The following is a 17,659-nucleotide window of genomic DNA, read 5'->3' as shown; positions in this document are numbered from 1 at the left end:
ATCTGCCCTCCCACTAGGATTAATGGATCAATACTTTCACCAAGCACTCTTCCATTTGAGGGCTCACCCCAGTTTCCTCACTCAGAGACTGCTCTGCGGCTGCCTCTTCCCCTGCCCAGCCCCTGTCCCGGGCAGCTGGAGAAACTGGGATCATTGCCTCACACCAGCTCTGGAGAGCAGCGTGTCCCAGCCCCCTCAACAAAAGCCACTCAGGGCCACTGCTTTTGGTGGGTTGGTCTTTACCAGGAAACAGCCTCCTTAGATATGCATTCCGAGATACAAGCAAGTGCTTGTATCCTCTACACTCCTTAGTCATTTCTGTGTATCCTTTACAGCACCCACATCTAACCACTCTGATTTAGTAAAGTCTTGTTATGATGACATGCTAGTCAAGTTTGTTGGGTTGAGAAAGGGCACAGATTCCCTTCCTCAAGCTACATTCTCATGGTTTTCCTGCACACCCCCAGGAAGTTGTTGGAGGGGGTTCCATCATTCCTGACTTGCTTGACACAAACACGGCCCTCTAGAAGATTTGGCCTGCCTTCAGATCATCTTTCTGTATGTAACCCTTCTTTGTCACAACATAATTTGGGGACTATATTTTTAGATCTAAAAATCATGATGGAGAGTCAGAGAAAGAATTCTTGTCTTGCTTTTGGATATTTGAGACATTTTAGGGGTGTAATTCGGTTCCCAATATATTGTCATTTTTTGGACATTTTATTGATTTAGGGGGAGGATAGGATAGAGTTAATAATCAGGACCATTTTGCACACTTGTGTTAATCAGAAGCAGCTTTGGGCATTTTGTACTTTCTCAAGATGGAAGCAAAAATTAAACTCAGTGGCCTGACCTTGCAGGAAACAAATGAAAATAAGGACACTCGCATGAACTGCAAGAAAATGAGCCCTCCATGAGACAGTTGACCAAGCAACAGTTCTGTGGCATGGATGGCTCCTTAGAAAGAGTGTGGGCTGGTTATTTTGTTTCCCCTGAGCTGACCTAGTTCCAAGGCAAAACACATCCATGGAATGTACCACAGATCTCAGTGGAAAAATGTCATTTACATAAGAGGAAGGAAAGTGGAAGGAAAGCAAAGGAAAGGGCCACCATAAGGTAAATAATGAGCTAATATTGAGTCTTGAAAATATATCTTAATTTTCAATGTGGAAGATGGTGACGCCACATTACAGTGATTCAAGGAAAGTAAAAGAAGGTCTCAAGTCTGAGGAAGGAGCTGATGAAAGGTTGTAGTTCTTAATGAATGATGATGAAAAGAGATCGCCTCTTGCAGGATGTGTCCCTGATTCCAATTTTACATTTGTGGAGCAATTAGCAGGACTCCCCTTGGCTTTTCTTGGTATCCTCCTTTAAAAGAATGTCTCTGATATGTAATATTTGTTTTAAAACCCAAAGAATCTTGTTTCCTTTTGAGGTTTGCCTTACTTTTTAAGTTCTGAAGTTCATTTTGAACCTCAGATTTTGCTCTAAGCAATAAAACTGGTTGGATTGTACTAACATAATGGAGCCGTAATTTTAGCCAACTGTTGGGGGTGGGGAGATAGTTAAGGTGTGTAGTGGTTCTGTGGTTTCTCTGTGGAGTAGAATTCCCTGCAAAGCTTTTCCATGTGGTGTTTTAATAGCTGTCTTAAAACTCTCTGATGCATGGAGCAAAACTGAATTAGGCTCACGTGTTAGATTGGTGGGATGGGCCAAGGGCTCTGTGAAAAAACGAAAGAAAAACAATCAAACAACCCAAGCCAGAGGCTAAACCATCCAAAGAAGATCCCTAGGACATATCCAGATTCAAAATTATAACAGCAATCAGCTCTTTTAACCCATGTTTGCAGAACTTTATATGGGAAATTAGGGGAATTCCCTTGTATATGTTAATATCTAACTTTTCTGTGGTGCTTGACAATTTATAAAATGATCCTCCGTGTATTTATTCTTCGGAGTCCTGCAATCTTTTGTAGGCTGCATGTAGTAGTCTTAGATCCATTTTATTAAATGAGAAACTGAGTCACAAAGAGAAGCCCAAGGTCATTTGGCTAAGAAATTGTAGAGGCAGAATTTGACACCACTTCAGAGCTCTGCATCTTTATACCAGAATGTCAATAATTCTAACTAATGATCACATTTAATTTTTATGAAGACAAAACCAGCCAGTGTGTACATGCACAGAAAAGCTTTTTCTAAACTACTGGGTTCTCATCAGTGAATATAAGACACATACAGTGTTATCTAAACATCAAAAGAATGAGCTTTTTCTCAAATGCTCAGTAAGGTAGAGGCAGGATTCCTTCCAAAGTGCTGAGTGTGGCTGATAAAATGCCACATACTCAGTCAGCCTTCCCATACTAAGCATGTATAAAAATTCTCTTTAGTGTGTGGTTTTGGCTGCTAAGTTCAAAGAAACATTTACTGAATGCTACTATATGCCAGGCACATGGGTGAAATGGGAAGCGGCTAGGTGGTATGATTCTAAGGGGGGGTCTATTCCACTGATCCAGCCAGCCCACTGCCTAAAATGCCACCAACAGAGGTCATCCCTTTGAGTTAGTCCAGGGGTCACTGGGATTCCTTTTTAAAAATGCAGGTAAGCTGGAGAGAAGAAATAGCTTAAAATGGCCTTAGTCACTGAAACCTTGGGATATATTTATTTACCTAATTATCAAATCAACTCTTAAGCCCCTGAATTGAATCAGAAGTAATGTGGGTAAATTTTATTCTATCCAGGAGAAGGGGGTGGCAGATTCTGGAAAGGTCTATGGGAGGGGATCCTATGGAGCCAGACGCAGCAGGCCAGGGAGCCTGTCTTACCTGGAGAGAGAGGTGCACTAAGGTTCTCTATCAAAAATAAGCTTTAGTTCCTCTTGTTTTTATATTAAGAACTACCCTTGGGTGGTATTTGTGTTTTAAGACAAGATCCACAGAATTAACCAGATTAATAGTTGTAATTCAGCCAGCAAACAGCTGATCCCATTCTCATATTTTTTTAAATCCAAGAAAGTGGATGGACATCTCTAAGGAAAAGGAGCTGGGGTTGCTTTCTGCCCCTGGTCCTCTACACGGCCACCTTGGAGGCCATCACTTCCATAGTCAGCCCCTACACAGGACCTACAGTTAGCTCAGTGTCTCCTCAGTTGACTAATGTTTTGGTTTGTTTTCATGATTGGTGATGGGTTAATGTCTCTGACAGACTTGCATCGGGCACAGAATGACTTTAAGATACCTCCTGCCATGTTCACGCTCTCTCCCATACTCTAAAAAATTATACACTCTTAGAATTTTGAACATAGTATGGTAATGATTTTGGTCCTCTCTTCCAAGGACCTAAAATATTTTAGAAATGCATCATTTAACAAAAGAAAATTATTTTCCAAACAATATTATTCAAATTAATATCTGCCTTTTCTTGATGCAATGATGGATGTTCTGATTTTTTTTTCTTGGCTTCCCTATAAGCTCTTCGCTCTTGAAGCAGCTTGTTTGGATTAAACATGTTTGTTTTAATGACTAACAAGAAGTGAAGCCCCTCAAAATAATATCCTTGATGATGGCTGAGATTATTGCCAGGTGCATGCTCAGAAGGGCTTTCTATGTATTTTCTCATTTATTCTTTACCACAAGAAGTTGTTACTATCATCATCTTCATTTATGGTGAGGCACAGAGCAGTTAAGGAACTCACCCAAGGACACACAGCTGGTCCATTAAGATTTGAATCTAGGCAGTTGGCGTCCTGAGCCCAGGCTCTTAGTCACTGGGTAACAATGATCCGCGCTTCCCCACGAGGGCACTATGGCATGAGAGAACCTAGTCACCTGTGGGCAGGGCATTTCTGGGACTTCCCAGAGTAATGGCCCAGTGTCCAGGTGCCTGAGTGGGAAGTGGAGGGATTGGTCAGGAAGAAACGAGAGCCCTAGAGTTCCTTTGCAATCTGCTTTGCATAAAGCCCGTTTTGTAGAATAGCACTTATGCTGGGTTATGCCTGAAGAAACATCAGCCAACTGTTGTTAGAGTGTGTGTTTGGGGAGGGTGGGATTTGTGTGCAGTAGATAGAATTTGCTTTACTCTCCCCAATATTTTTCTAAGAGACAGACTTGGCCTTCCCAGTCAGAATCACCTCCAAGTCAGTCTTAGACATGCAGATCTTCCTAGGATGGAGGCTGTGGTACTCTGGTAAATGTTTAATAACCTGCTGTCCGGGTGCTTGCCATCGCCATAGTTTGACTCCTTCCACCATGGCAGATTTCAAGTGATTAAAGCAACCTCACTGAGCAGAGCTGAGAAGAGAGTTGGGCGTGCAGCCCCGAACGCCCCCGAGAAGGCCACGGTACTGGGATGAAACAGGCAGTGGTGCTGCTGCAGGAGGCAGGTGTCAGGTTGACCTGTCCCAGGTTCTAGGCCAGGACAGCTCCTTTTATGTGCTGCTTCACTCTGTCTCCCTTCTTCCTCACCCTGCCCTGATGTTCTTCCAATGTGAATCAAGCTCAAAAGAATTTCAAGGGCACCTTGGAAGAGAAAGGAATGGCAGGACTTGCAGCCTATGGGCGGTAGGTGGAAGGGCAGAGGCAGCAGGCACTGCAGTCCCTTCTACTGGAGCTGAGGGAGCAGGAAAGACAGGGAGGCAGGCGCCGTCTCAGAGTCGGTGCATGTCTGTGTGTGGGTCTTGGCCTTTCCTTTCCTATCTGGAGTAGCTGCCTTCTTACCCGAGCATCCGATTGATTGTCTGAGTCACTCCTGGGAAATTTGTCTTAGCAGAGAAAAGGCTACAAGGACCAATTCCCCAAACCACTGTTAATGACCCCTGGTATGAATCATGCGTGTTCTCCTCCTAAAGGAGGTCAGGGCTGTACGGACTGTACACATGCACCCTCCAGTCTCCTGACATGCTACACTCTAGTACTTTATGATTGGACAGTCAAAATCCTCTCAGTGCCCAAGTATTCTGTTGCTTTAAAATATCAATCAACATATATTTATGTTTCCTATTCACTACCAGGCCCCCAAAAGTGCAAAGGCATATAAAATATCATTTCTAACCTAAGGAGTTTACAGTCTACTTGAGAAAACATGATGGCTGCACGAAAGAATTCCTAACTAAGAATGACTTTAACAGCATGATGATAGTAACTGAAAACATAGCATTTATAGTAAGTTATGAGGGATAGATAATTAAAGAAGTGTCTGCAACAATAAGTACTGACTTACTAAAGGCAGTCAAGAGATGAGTAAGTGCACATCCTGGTCCTGTTTATTGTTCTTGTTTATTATCTAACAATATTTTCAACCTACTTTATAGTTAGAATCCCTTTTTGACAAATATGATTGTAGCAGCCAGTTCTATGTAATAAAAATATTTATTCTGCTGGCCAACAGCCCATACTAACACTCCTTTGCTGATGGAGATCCAAGACTCCTTTTGAAGGAAAAATCTGGTCTGAGAAAGACATTCACAAATCCCTGTCCATTTGGCAGTAAATCTACTTAACAAAAAGGTTATCCTTTCAACAGAGTATTGACATAAAGTACGGGTGTGCGTATCTGTACAGTGTTAAATAGCTCTTAATAAAACTTGACTTTTTAAATGTTGCATTGATTTTACTTGAGGCTTTTATACTTCTCCTAATGAAGGTGCTGACCACTACTGGTTTGTAGAGCTCGACAGGCCCTGATCAGTTCTGAGCAGAAGACTGAGGGCCTCTCGTCTCAGCTCTCTCAGGGCCGTGGGCCCCTGACACTCTAGCAAAAGCAGCGGAAGGGAGCATGCCCCGTATCAGCCAATTATTTTGTGCCAATAAAGGAAACGATCACATCCAAAAGCTACTTGTCACTTATTTTTGAAAGGCTTTTTGTAATTACATTAAAATAGGTAATGCCTAAATAAAATTTAGAGAATTTGCCATGTATGAAATAAAAATAGTTGTAAATCTACCCTGCATCTCTGGAACTTACGTGAGACAGCCAGGTTCTCTGAATTCCTATGAATACTCTCTTGCTGTAAGAGATTTGTCCTAAGTGTCTGGGTTAAAATGCCCTCCTGCCAGGTTCCAAATTAGGTGAGACTGGTAAAGTAAATAAAAGGTAATGGATTGTGTCCGCACATGACTTCATCCCATCCTTTAAATGACTTTATCAATAACTACATGGGGGCAACCCTCTGCAGTAATCATATGCACCTCCAGGTTGGAAAGCCAACTTTATTTCCTAGGTGTTTGAGGTTGGGCAGACCTAAACTCTCTTCCTTCACCATTGCCTACAGTAGTTTCTCTAAAATGATTGGTGTTTTCTTTCTCTCAGCTCATGCCACTAATTACACCCAAACTTCTCGTACTCTCTTGAACAAACTCACTCCAGGTAGGAACACTACTGGGCTCATGGTTAATTGAGTGGCACACATTATACTTTCATTTCTCCCCGTGGTCACTGCTTGTTTTCCCTACACTGAATTTCTCTTGCTTTCCTGTGAACTTAAAGTTGAGGACTTCGTTTAACTGCTGTTAGGGTGGGATACGGGTGAAGTAGTGTTTTTAATAGTATTTTGCCAAACCTAATTTGAATTTGATTTTTTTTTCTAAAGCAATTTTCTATTTCTGAAACTGCTGCCAGTTGGTAGGAATTTGGAATCTATGATTATCCTGGAATACTAAGACAAAGATTTAGAAATTTTATTTACAGAATGTCACTTATTTAACTGCTCCTTGCAGTTAGACGCAGGGAAATGACTTGCTCTTCCTTTGTTATTAAATGTGCATTTCCTAGCATCCCGCTGCCCTCTGCTGCAGCCCACAGACAGTGCATCCTCCCCACTACATTCTCATCTCGGTTTGTACTATCACTGCCTCCTCCACCGTTTCATGCTTACTAAGGTTCTGGCTATGCAATTAGACACGAAACCATCATTCTAACAGACATCATTCAAACCATGTGTTCTATTTTGCAAAATAGATCCAATTTTTAGAGCAGGCATTTGGTGGATGAGGGGATATACTCAGGAAATTGTACCTGAACTGGACTCTTAAGATCCTTTCCAACAGAGAGATGTGGCCCAGAGCCCCAGCTCCTGTGGAGATAATGCTGAACAAATAAGGAACTGCTGCAACCCAGGAGAACCGTGTCCGGCGGGGGTGACACCTTGGGGATCTTAGAAGTTTCAGTGCCACAAATCCGAGAGAGAGTCTTGTGTGGAGATGCATCCTGGAGCAAAGCCAGAGCTCCGGTCTTTGAGAGACATTTGGGAAATTAATGTCTCTGAACATTTGTAAAGCCATCATTTTTAAAAAAGTGATCATACAATATTTTAAGGGTTTAATATATAATCTGTGTTTGAAAGCTCTACACAATAAACATGTGATTTAAATCTTCATCTATTAGTTTTACTACGGCCAAAGTAGTCTATTTAAGGATGCAATTTAAGGATTATGGAAAGGCATTCTGACCCTGAAGAACAGTTCTCAAAAGTGTTCTGAAATGATCACAAAAGTTGTAAGCCATGTATGTGGTCTCCATGATGTTTTGGCAAAATGACCTTGAACCAAGGGGTTTAACTTCACTGGACCTCTTGGGCTTCCATCTATAAAGTATTAGTGCACCTATTTCATGGGGTTACTTAGGGATTCAATGAGATCACATATGTCTGGCACATGGCAGATTCAGAATAATTGCCGGTTCCTCCTCTTCCCTTTTTACTGGTCTGAACTGGTCAACACCTGTCTTTGACAGGTAGGAGATGAACTACATTGCCCTCTTTCTCAGTTGTCCCCAAAAGAGCTGAAGCTGAGCCATTAGCTTTCAAATATTGCAAGGAAACTTGCAATGGAATAAAGGAGGAAGAGGCACAACTACCAGGAAATTCGAGGTATTGCCTGTCCAGGAACCATGTACACTTTATTGTGAGAATATAAGAGATTTTCACCCTTTAATGACAACTACAGTTACAGCTTTGACTGAGGGTATAGACAGGAGAAAAGAAAGGCATCTAATGCAAGAAAGGTCATTTTTTTATAATGGAATGTTTTTCCTAAAGAATACATTATAAATATACCTACATTTTAGAATCAGAACATTAAAAAAAAGATGCTCAATCTATGATGAATTAACAAAGAGAATTTTAAGCTCATTATAACAAAACACATAAAGTTACACCTACCTGCATGCACGGACACTCTCACTGACTCACTGTAAGTACCCTGTTTCCCCGAAAATAAGACATCCTCCGAAAATAAGACCTACTTACAGGAAAAAATAAGGCGTCCCCTGAAAATAAGACCTAGTGCATCTTTGGGAGCACACCTTAAAATAAGACACTGTCTTATTTTTGGGGAAACAGGGTAAAATACACATTAATACACTTTTTTTTTTTTTGCCTTTATATGTGTTTTTTGTTTGGGTAACAGCATTGAAAGTTGGGTGGGTCTTTGGGTAGTTAGTAAATTTCTTGAAGGAAAATAAGAATTTAGGACAAGCGATATTTGGTGGTAAGAAAGAATTTGTGCTCAGGTCTTTCCTCCCACCTACATTTTAGTTCTGTCATCAACCTCATTATAAACTGAACAGAGACCAGAAGAACCACATAAAATTATGCATTTCATTAAACTTGTGTGACCATCTGAAATCTTGTTAGACATTGTTTTTACATCCACTGTTGTACTGGAATCTGGCCTCTAGGGAGGAGCAAAAGGGTGGCTTAGATACTGCCCTGCCCAAGACCTTCACTTTATAAACTGGAAAACCAAGGCCAGGAGAGGTCACATGGCTCGAGTGCCCTTCCTCCTCATCACCTCTCTCTTCTAATGTCTTTACTGTGCTTATTTGTTCCATCTCTCCTTGAGATGGCACAAGTCCTGACTTGTGTGTAGTCTCTTCCTGGTGGGTAATTCAGTAGCTTCACGCCTAATCTGCCAACAGAATTTATCATCACAATAAACAGTAAAAGAAAGTACCAGGCGGCGCCTGTGGCTCAGTGAGTAGGGCGCCGGCCCCATATGCCGAGGGTGGCGGGTTCAAATCCAGCCCCAGCCAAACTGCAACAAAAAAATAGCTGGGTGTTGTGGCGGGCGCCTGTAGTCCCAGCTACTTGGGAGGCTGAGGCAAGAGAATCGCGTAAGCCCAGGAGTTAGAGGTTGCTGTGAGCCGTGTGACGCCGCGGAACTCTACCAAGGGCAGTACAGTGAGACTCTGTCTCTACAAAAAAAAAAAAAAAAGAAAGTACCGAACAAAATTATTGTCTTCAGTAGATTATTTCTTTAAATTATTTGATGCAAAATTTCACATGGCAATATTTGTGCAATATTTTAGCCTATTTCTTGGGAGTGGGGAGGACTTGCTTGTGAATTAACAATGGGATTCTTGTGTGACGTTAAGAGGAAAAGATTTGTTCTCATTTGGCAACTCATCTATATTACCCAACATTTAACAAATATTTTTTGAGCTCCTTCTATATTCCTAGCACTATTTAGAATCTTCAGATGTACCATAGGAAAAAAATATAAAGATTCCTGCTTTTGAGACTACAGCTTAATATGTGTTTGTGACATAGAAATGAACTATTGCTTTCCAATACCAGATTATTCTTGGGTCGCGTTCTAGTTAAAGCGTCATTTTCTCAAGTCATCTTCCTTAAAATGAAAGTCTTAGTTTGAAAGTAAAAAAAAAAATTTTTGTGTCAAGTTACTGAAATTTGGCACAATACTGCCGCCTTGCGGCTGCTTAGATCAGAGACCCACATAAACGACAAGGCCAACCCTGTCTTCAAGAGAAAATTAGTAGGAAGGTTACTCTGTTTTCAGTGAAAACCTTAGACACAAAATTACCTAGCCAGGAATACTTAAAATCTCTTTCCCTTTGCTTGTATAACAGAACGACTGGAAGGCCTCCATTGCTTTTGTGGTTGGAAACCAGATTGAGGACGACCTTCTGATTCAGGCCCTCACCCTTGCCGTCCAGGCCCCCCAGCGGAAGCTCTTCAGTATAGTCTCGTGGGAAAACGTTCTGCGGAAGGTACTGCCCCTCCCTGAGTCAGAGCCCCTGGAAGCTGCTTATTAACCTAAAATAATGGAATAGGGTTATAAAATAATAAAACTATCACATTCTTGTACTGTTTTGGAAATTTGGTGGATAATTTAAAGTAAATATTTAACTAGAAAAAAACATGAATTGTTTAATCGGGATGAATTCGGTTTTTTTTTTTTTTCATTAATTTTACCCATTCAACATTCATTCATTTGACAAAGATTTCTGAGGCCATACCAGGCACCACGCTAGGTTCTATGAGGAATTGTTCAATAAAAGGGTTAATGATAATAAAAGACTAGACTATTAAAGATTCCAGGGAAGTGCATGACTAATTGGAAAATGAAGGCTACAGACAGAAAAGCATAGGTGTCAGAAGTCAGAGGGGAGAGATAACATGAAAAAGATCTGTCCAATGGCAATACCCACACAATTACTAACAGTTTACAAAAGTGACAAAATATTCTTCTTAATTATTGGTCACCTCTTTTTCCCTAGGTTCCCCAAAACCTCAAGTCACCTAGATATTTGAAAGTTATATATATCTAAGCATTCTTTAAGTAAGCCTTTCTTTTTCATTATAAATAACTTTAATTTTCTTACAGATAGATGAAATTAATTCAACTATTGGAAGTGTCTCATCTAAAAAAGCAAAAAAACCTGGAGGTGGTGGAAGTAGTAGTGCTCCCGTATTTTATGAGGTAGGTGAAAGTGTTTATTGAAGAGATTTTTGTAATTTTCAGAAAAAAATAATTGACATATAATAATATGATAGCCATTTTTTAAATTTTATTTATTATTTGAAAGTAAATTCCTGGTTCTCATTGGAGATATTTGTTCCTGATGGTGCACACAACAAATTTGCCTCCTTTTTTTTTTTGACAAAATTCCCCATTAGGAATAAAATTGTTCCAGATTATTTATACCATCATTACATCCAAACCGAAAGATATAAATCAGAAACTTTTATATACAAAAATTCTGGGCCATACCTTTTCGTGGTAATTGCTGAGTATATGATGGAATTAAAGCGAATCATATTATCTAGCTTCACCAAAGAAACAATACAGAAATGCCTCCACAATGTGGGGCATTTTTTTCATATAAAACAAGAACACAGCTGGAATAATTCTCCTATGAACTTCGTGCACATTTTACATTGCACTGTAATCAATATGAAAATAACAATACTCTTCAGATTAGTGGCCCGTTCCATTTCCAGCAGCTGCATAGTGTGAAAGTCATGTTTGCCTGACCCAGTGGGCTTAGGCAAAGGACTCAGGACTCTTGCTCAGTACAAGGAGGTTTCGTCTCACCCTGCCTTGTTAATATCTAACTTACAGCTTTCAAGAAACTATAAAAATCTGGTGATTAATTAGAATATCACTTAAAATTTGTTAGGTACTGTTTTATGGCTCTGGAAACCTAAAATTTAAAGAGTTTTGGATCTTTCTAAGACGAACTTGTTTGCACTTTATTTCAGTGATGACTAATAAAGTTTTTATGTGTCTCAGGTCTTAAGTGATTACATAACAGTCTCTTTAGTATTGCTTGTGTACTATCTGAACAAGTTTCAATGTACCATACTGTGATTTTTATAGCCTTAACTGTTTGCTAGCACCCTTCTCACTATCATGGCAAACTTACCTGTGCATTTGGAGTCAAATAACACACCTTCTGTCTTTTATTTGGGTGTTCTGAATGAGTGTGCTCCAGTTGAAACAATGCATTTAAGCCACTGAAATTTTTCTCCTGAAATGGCCAGAGACATCCATGTCCAATTCTCAGGTCTGGGATCCACTAGCCCCATGAAGGACTCTTTCTTCTTCAAAGATGCTCAGTAAAAATCAGTGATGATAACAGGCCAATTTTGATATCTAATCTGGACAAGCATTTGACTTAGCTGTGGGATAGCGCAATGTAATGAAGCCAGAGTGAAGCCAGACAGCCGCTCCTCCAATATGTGCCGTGACTCTTAGTGGTATACTTCTCCCTCAGCAGAGGGCCATTTCATATCTGGCTCTACCACGTTCTTCTGGTGGAGAATTTGGGCAAAAAGCCTCTCACACCTGCTCACATACTCTTCTATGAATAGTTCCAGAAGAAAAAAGAAGGCGAGATGGAGCGCCCCCGAGGCTGGACCGTAGGTGTACCAGACATGCATTAGCACAAATCAGTGCAACAAAAATGACGAAGAACATTAAACAGATCCCAGCTCCTGGTCAGCATAGCACCAGCATCAGCCAAAGACGGCTGCACATCTGGAGAAGAGGGACACATTTCCAGTCGGAGTCCCTGTGCACTTAGGACCTACTCGAGAACTCTGTCACCTGGTGCCTCATTCCAGGTGAACTAAAAAGCCACTGGGAATGTCTGTAGGGCTCCAAGGTAGTTGTGAGTGGTGGCCCTCGGAAAGGCCCAGAGCCAAAAATCTTTAGAGACTTCTCGACAGTGTGTTCGTGAGTCTATTTCTGTTTAAAGTCTCGTGTGGTCTATAGCACCTAGAACTTTTTCCATAGGAAAACTCCTCAGGAGCCTATTTAGAAAGTCTTACATTTCGTTTCACAAAGGACTCTCTATAATGTGGGGAAAGAGATGATCAAACAAACTTGCTTATGTGACATGGTAAGTTCACAAAAATCTCCATTTTGGAGGGAGAACTCAAAACACAACAGCTATGTTTTCAAGCACTTATATTTACTTCTATCAATCCTTGTAGGATATTCTCATTGTACGTAAAACAGAGCCTGGCCATTTATCCTCTAAACACGATTCTAGCTAACTTGGCTTTCTGGTTTCTTAGCCTGGGGCTGATTAGGAGCGGCAAATTAGTGACACTTCACCACAGTGCAGTTCATCCATGTGCAACGAAACCGTGTCAGAACCACATCACATATCCCCAGTGACAAGTCAAAATGTCTGGGCTCACAAAGACCGCATTCCTCAGCAATTTGCTCAGTTTTTCATTTGGATGGCTTGGTGTTGTATACACAACAGCCTCGTTTTGAAATTGTATAATTTCCCCTGAAACCTTAGAATTTTGTCTACCACGATATTGTATATATGAGAGAGTCTTTATTTATAAATCGTAGTTCTTTAAAAACCTGCTTGTATTTGTGCTAATGTAATTCCACAGGGATGATGCATTTGTTCATTCACCTTCACCTTCTGGAAACCATGCTTTGCTCCTCAGCAGGAACTACTCAAAGAACGTGGGAATAAGAACAGAATAAATAGTCTCCTTCATGTATATTCCTGGGAATGTTGGCTTTTCCTTTATTATTATCGTTATCATTATTATCATATGATAATGAAGATGAAGCACACTGACATATCAGCATTTCCCACACGTAATCCTACTTGAGGATGCTGACACATGAAAATAGATACATGGCCAGGCACGGTGGCTCACGCCTGTAATCCCAGTTCTCTGGGAGGCGGAGGTGGGAGGATCACATGAGCTCAGGAGTTTGAGACCAGCCTGAGCAACAGTAAGACCCCATCTCTACTAAAATTAGAAAAATGATCTGTGTGTTCTGATAGACGCCTGTAGTCCCAGCTACTGAGAAGGCTGAGATAGGAGGATCACTTGAGCCCAGGAGTTTGAGGTTGCTGTGAGCTAGGTTGACATCATGGCATTCTAGCCCATGCAACAGAGTGAGACTTTTTCTGAAAAAAAAAAAATAAAAAATTGATACACAAATTTTGCCTGCATTATGTACGTACAACTATTTTAGATTGCACACAAAGTTTATGGACACCTTGTATTATTCAGTTTTCCCGAATGTTATTAATATTATTAAGTACATTCCTGTTCAAGCACCAGTGCCAACAACCACTAGACAATGGAAAGGGGAAGAGGGAATATGAATGTTATAAAGACTAACTCATGAAGCTTAAGGCCTAGTTGCGGGGGAGGAACTATGTATGCACATAAGCCTGAAACATAGTAGGCATTCAGTAAATATTTCCAATGTACAAAATGGTCAGTGAAGTCTTTAAGGGACTGGTGATGTGTTATGGAAGTTCAAAGGAAGGTATGGTGAGATTCTCATTAGCTGGGGTAGTTGGCAGGGGCAGGCGGGATCCAGAGAAATTTTTGTGGAGAAGTTGTGACATTTGGAAAGAAAGGAAAAGGCCTATAATTTTGATCTTTTAGATATATTATGGGGTATCAGTTAATTCACATCAAAGTTAATAAAAAGAAATATAAAATCCTCATTTTTGCACACAGTAAAGTGGACGTACAGAGAAAGTATGAAGTCTGCTAAAGAATTTGGATTTAACCATATTTAAATATATAACATCAAGTTTTCCTACTTTACCACAAACCTAGTATCCTTCCATTGGTGTCAAAGCTGTCCCCCCTTGGAAGGGTGGACCTTGACACTCAAGTATGAGAGAGGGCATTCTAGGGAAAGGGAATAAGAAAAGCAATAAAAAAAGCAAGAAGATTGAATGAATGTGTACTAAATAATCACTCAATAAGAAAGATTAAATTCTGTACTTATTTTAATTACAATTTTAAAATCCTGTAGATGAAAGTCTATGAGAAAACATTTCAAACACTGGAGAAAGTACAAGCTTTTTATTTATGATTGAACTTAAATTTATGTGGTAAATATGCACAAGTATTTTCCTGTGTGTGTATGCTTTATGGCACATACAGAGAATCTGAACTGTTCATTTGCAGGTATTCTTAGTCCTAACCAAAATTAAAAAGGAAAATATTAATGATCACCTAAAACCAAGTGAAATGTTCTCTGTGCGTACCATAAATGCAAAGATTCTCTCACTTGTGATTAAACCTGATACACAGTAGGTGAACTTTATAAGATAGATGTGCAAATTTCAGATGTGACATTATGACTTTGATAAATTAGAAAGAAAAAGCTACCGGCTGGCAGGGGTTTGTTTATTCAACTTATTGAAATCAATGCCAGCCATCTGAAAAGTTTTTAAATTCTATTCCATGTTTCTTTTAATTTCATGATGATAATTGCCATGTCTACCTGCCCAGAAATGAGTCCTAATTCACAAATGGCCACCGTTTATGTGCCTGCCTGTGAATTTTCTACAAAAGAAAAATTATGTCACTACAGAATCAAAAAAATGAAAGCATGCTGAAACAAAAATTGTCTATAAAGAATAAAAGTTTTGATGCCCTAGGTGATGACTTATATCAAAATGTAATCAGTTCTCAAAGTTTCTATACAATAAAGAAATTGAACAATCTTAAAGATTATGTAATATGGTGCAGTTTTACAAAGGCAAATAATTATTTTCTTCTTTACTCCTATCAGTAAAAAAATAAAATAAAATAACTTATTTAACAAATGTCTTAAAATAATTCTGTGAGCCTCCTATTGTAACTAACAGACCATTAAATGTGGGGATATTTTCCTGACATTTTTAAAATGATATTTTTAAGTATCAGGAAAATAAGTGTGCCAAATGCACCTTAAAAGGTGTAGGATGTAAATGTTATATCTTTGGAATTAAGTAATTTTATCAGATTTTAAAGACACTTTGCTAGTTCATTGTATTAGTATGCCCAAATGTAAGAGTTCCACATTTTGGTTCCTATTTTCTGTGTGAACATATTTCTCAGGTCTTTTCCAACATGTATTCAATAATAATTCAGAAATAGGAATACAGATTTATTAATAATATAGTCTGCTGCTCTTTTTCAGATTCCTAATATAAAATTCATTTCTTAAATAGCTCCCTGAATTAATAGTCAATTCAATAAAGTTGAAAGTTCTTATTTTGGGGGATAGCCCTTGTCAAAATGAAAAATGGAAAACTCATGCTTCAGAGATAGGAACAAATAATATGTGGAAACATTGAAGAGGTTTGAAGTTATTAGAATGGCTGCTCTACTGGGAACAGAAAGAGCAGTGTGTCATGGAAGAAACGAAAAAAGGAGACAGGAAGCATTCTCTGGCCTTTTCAATCCTGCGTTTTAAAACAAAACAAAAAAAAATTCTGGAAGAATTGGAAGGTAGCCAACCTAATGCCGTTATTTCAGAGAGCTTAGGGACACACCAGGAAATTACAGGCCAGTTAGTTTAACTTCACTTGTAGGGGAAGTATTAAAAACTGCTGCAGGAGATCAAGTAAGAGGATGCTTAGAAAAGCACAGCTTGATTAAGGCAAGCCTGGCCAACGTGATTTTCGGAAAGGGAAGGTCATGTCTTAGGAACTTGTTGAAATTCTTTGAAGCTATTATGGTCAGTGCAATCTTCAAAGAACACAGGGAGGCCCAGAATATGCGTATCTTTCTACTCCACATCAGTCTTTCAGGGATGCCTATACAACACGGCCACATCAGGGCCTTGGCATTCCAGCTTTAGAAACCACTATCAAAATAGCAGAAAATAACCTCTGATGGAACATTTTTAAAGCTGGAACCAATTAATACAACCTGATATTTATGAATGTAAAATAATGAGACTTGAAATAAAATTTAGGAATAGCAAGCTGTAACAAAGAAGTACTACCTTGGGACTATAAAAACAATCTAGGAGTTCTTGTGCCAAAACCTGGGCTTTGGAAGAAGGGAAGAAGAGGAAAAATAGCACTGTTAGGAATGGTTAGACAGTAAAAGGTTATGAAGGATTGCAACCCAATGGGTTTGTCAAGATGGAAAAAGAGCAGTCAGATGTGTTAACACTGAGCCTCCACAGTTCCAGAGGAGGCCAGAGCAGCCCAGCAGAGAAAGTCGAGTTCAGACTAGTTGGGGAGGGAAAGAAGGTCAAGACTCCATTGCTTCAGGAATGGGCTCCCAGGGTGCCAATGTGTTTGCCCTTCAGATCAGAAACCTGGAGTTATTTTCAAAGGAAAGCACAACTCAAGCAAAGACGTTCAAAAAAATTCAAAGCACAGCCCAACTTCCTAACACCTTGGAGCACAGGCAGTTTGCCAAGCCCACTTGGTAACTAATAGCTGACTGTCCAGGAGTGGGAGGTGGACACTGGGGAGGTATGGTGTCCACTGCCTTGGAGCCTGGGGTCCAGCAGCAGGAAGCCCACACCCCACCAGGATTAGGTTGCCAGTTAGGACAGTCAGGCAGTGGGCAAGGCAGGAAACTAGGCGAGAATTCCAGGATAAGGATGTCAGAAGAGAACTAGCCGCAAGAATAAAGCAAAATTCAGCCAAGGAAGAGCAGTCCTCACAGCTTCTCCTACAGATCTTACTTAGTGGGGCAGCTCCTACACCCTCCCTAGCACTCTGCGCTCACCATGCTTGGAGGATGCCGGAGAAGGATCTGGTAGACTGTGTCATTCTCTGCCTGTGTGAATAACCCACATTTATACATGCTGATGATAAAGGTTGCCACGTGTTAAACACTTATTCAATTCTTGTGTGCCATCTACTTCATATATATTAAAATTGGTTAACCTCATCTTCTTAACAGTCTGCCAGGAGACAGTTACAAATGATGAAACTGGAGTCAGTCTGGCTTAGTAACTTGTTGACACAGAAGCCTGTTTTTTCAACTTACTTCTCACACAAGTTGAGGATAGATAGTTTAAATTCTGGAAGTGTTTGTTGTAGTTTAACATGTCTTGAATACAAACTACTGTTCATTAATTAGATATAAGTTTTAAATCTCTCAATAGTTCTAGGATATGTTTATTA

At 39.9% G+C, this 17,659-nt stretch overlaps 1 protein-coding gene across 1 annotated transcript in view; it reads left to right on the top strand.

Annotated features, from left to right (window-relative positions):
- Positions 1-17,659, top strand: part of SPAG17 (sperm associated antigen 17) — a 300,150-nt gene that overhangs the window by 28,475 nt on the left and 254,016 nt on the right. The window contains exons 2-3 of the mRNA XM_053591252.1: positions 9,863-10,003; positions 10,621-10,716. Of these exons, the coding sequence (XP_053447227.1) occupies positions 9,863-10,003; positions 10,621-10,716 (237 nt within the window). The remainder of the gene's footprint in view (positions 1-9,862; positions 10,004-10,620; positions 10,717-17,659) is intronic.

The sequence above is a fragment of the Nycticebus coucang genome, chromosome 5 (genome assembly GCF_027406575.1).
Source record: "Nycticebus coucang isolate mNycCou1 chromosome 5, mNycCou1.pri, whole genome shotgun sequence".
NCBI lineage: Eukaryota > Metazoa > Chordata > Mammalia > Primates > Lorisidae > Nycticebus > Nycticebus coucang.
Note: the sequence above shows the minus strand (reverse complement) of the source record. Positions and strands in the feature narration are given on the sequence as shown.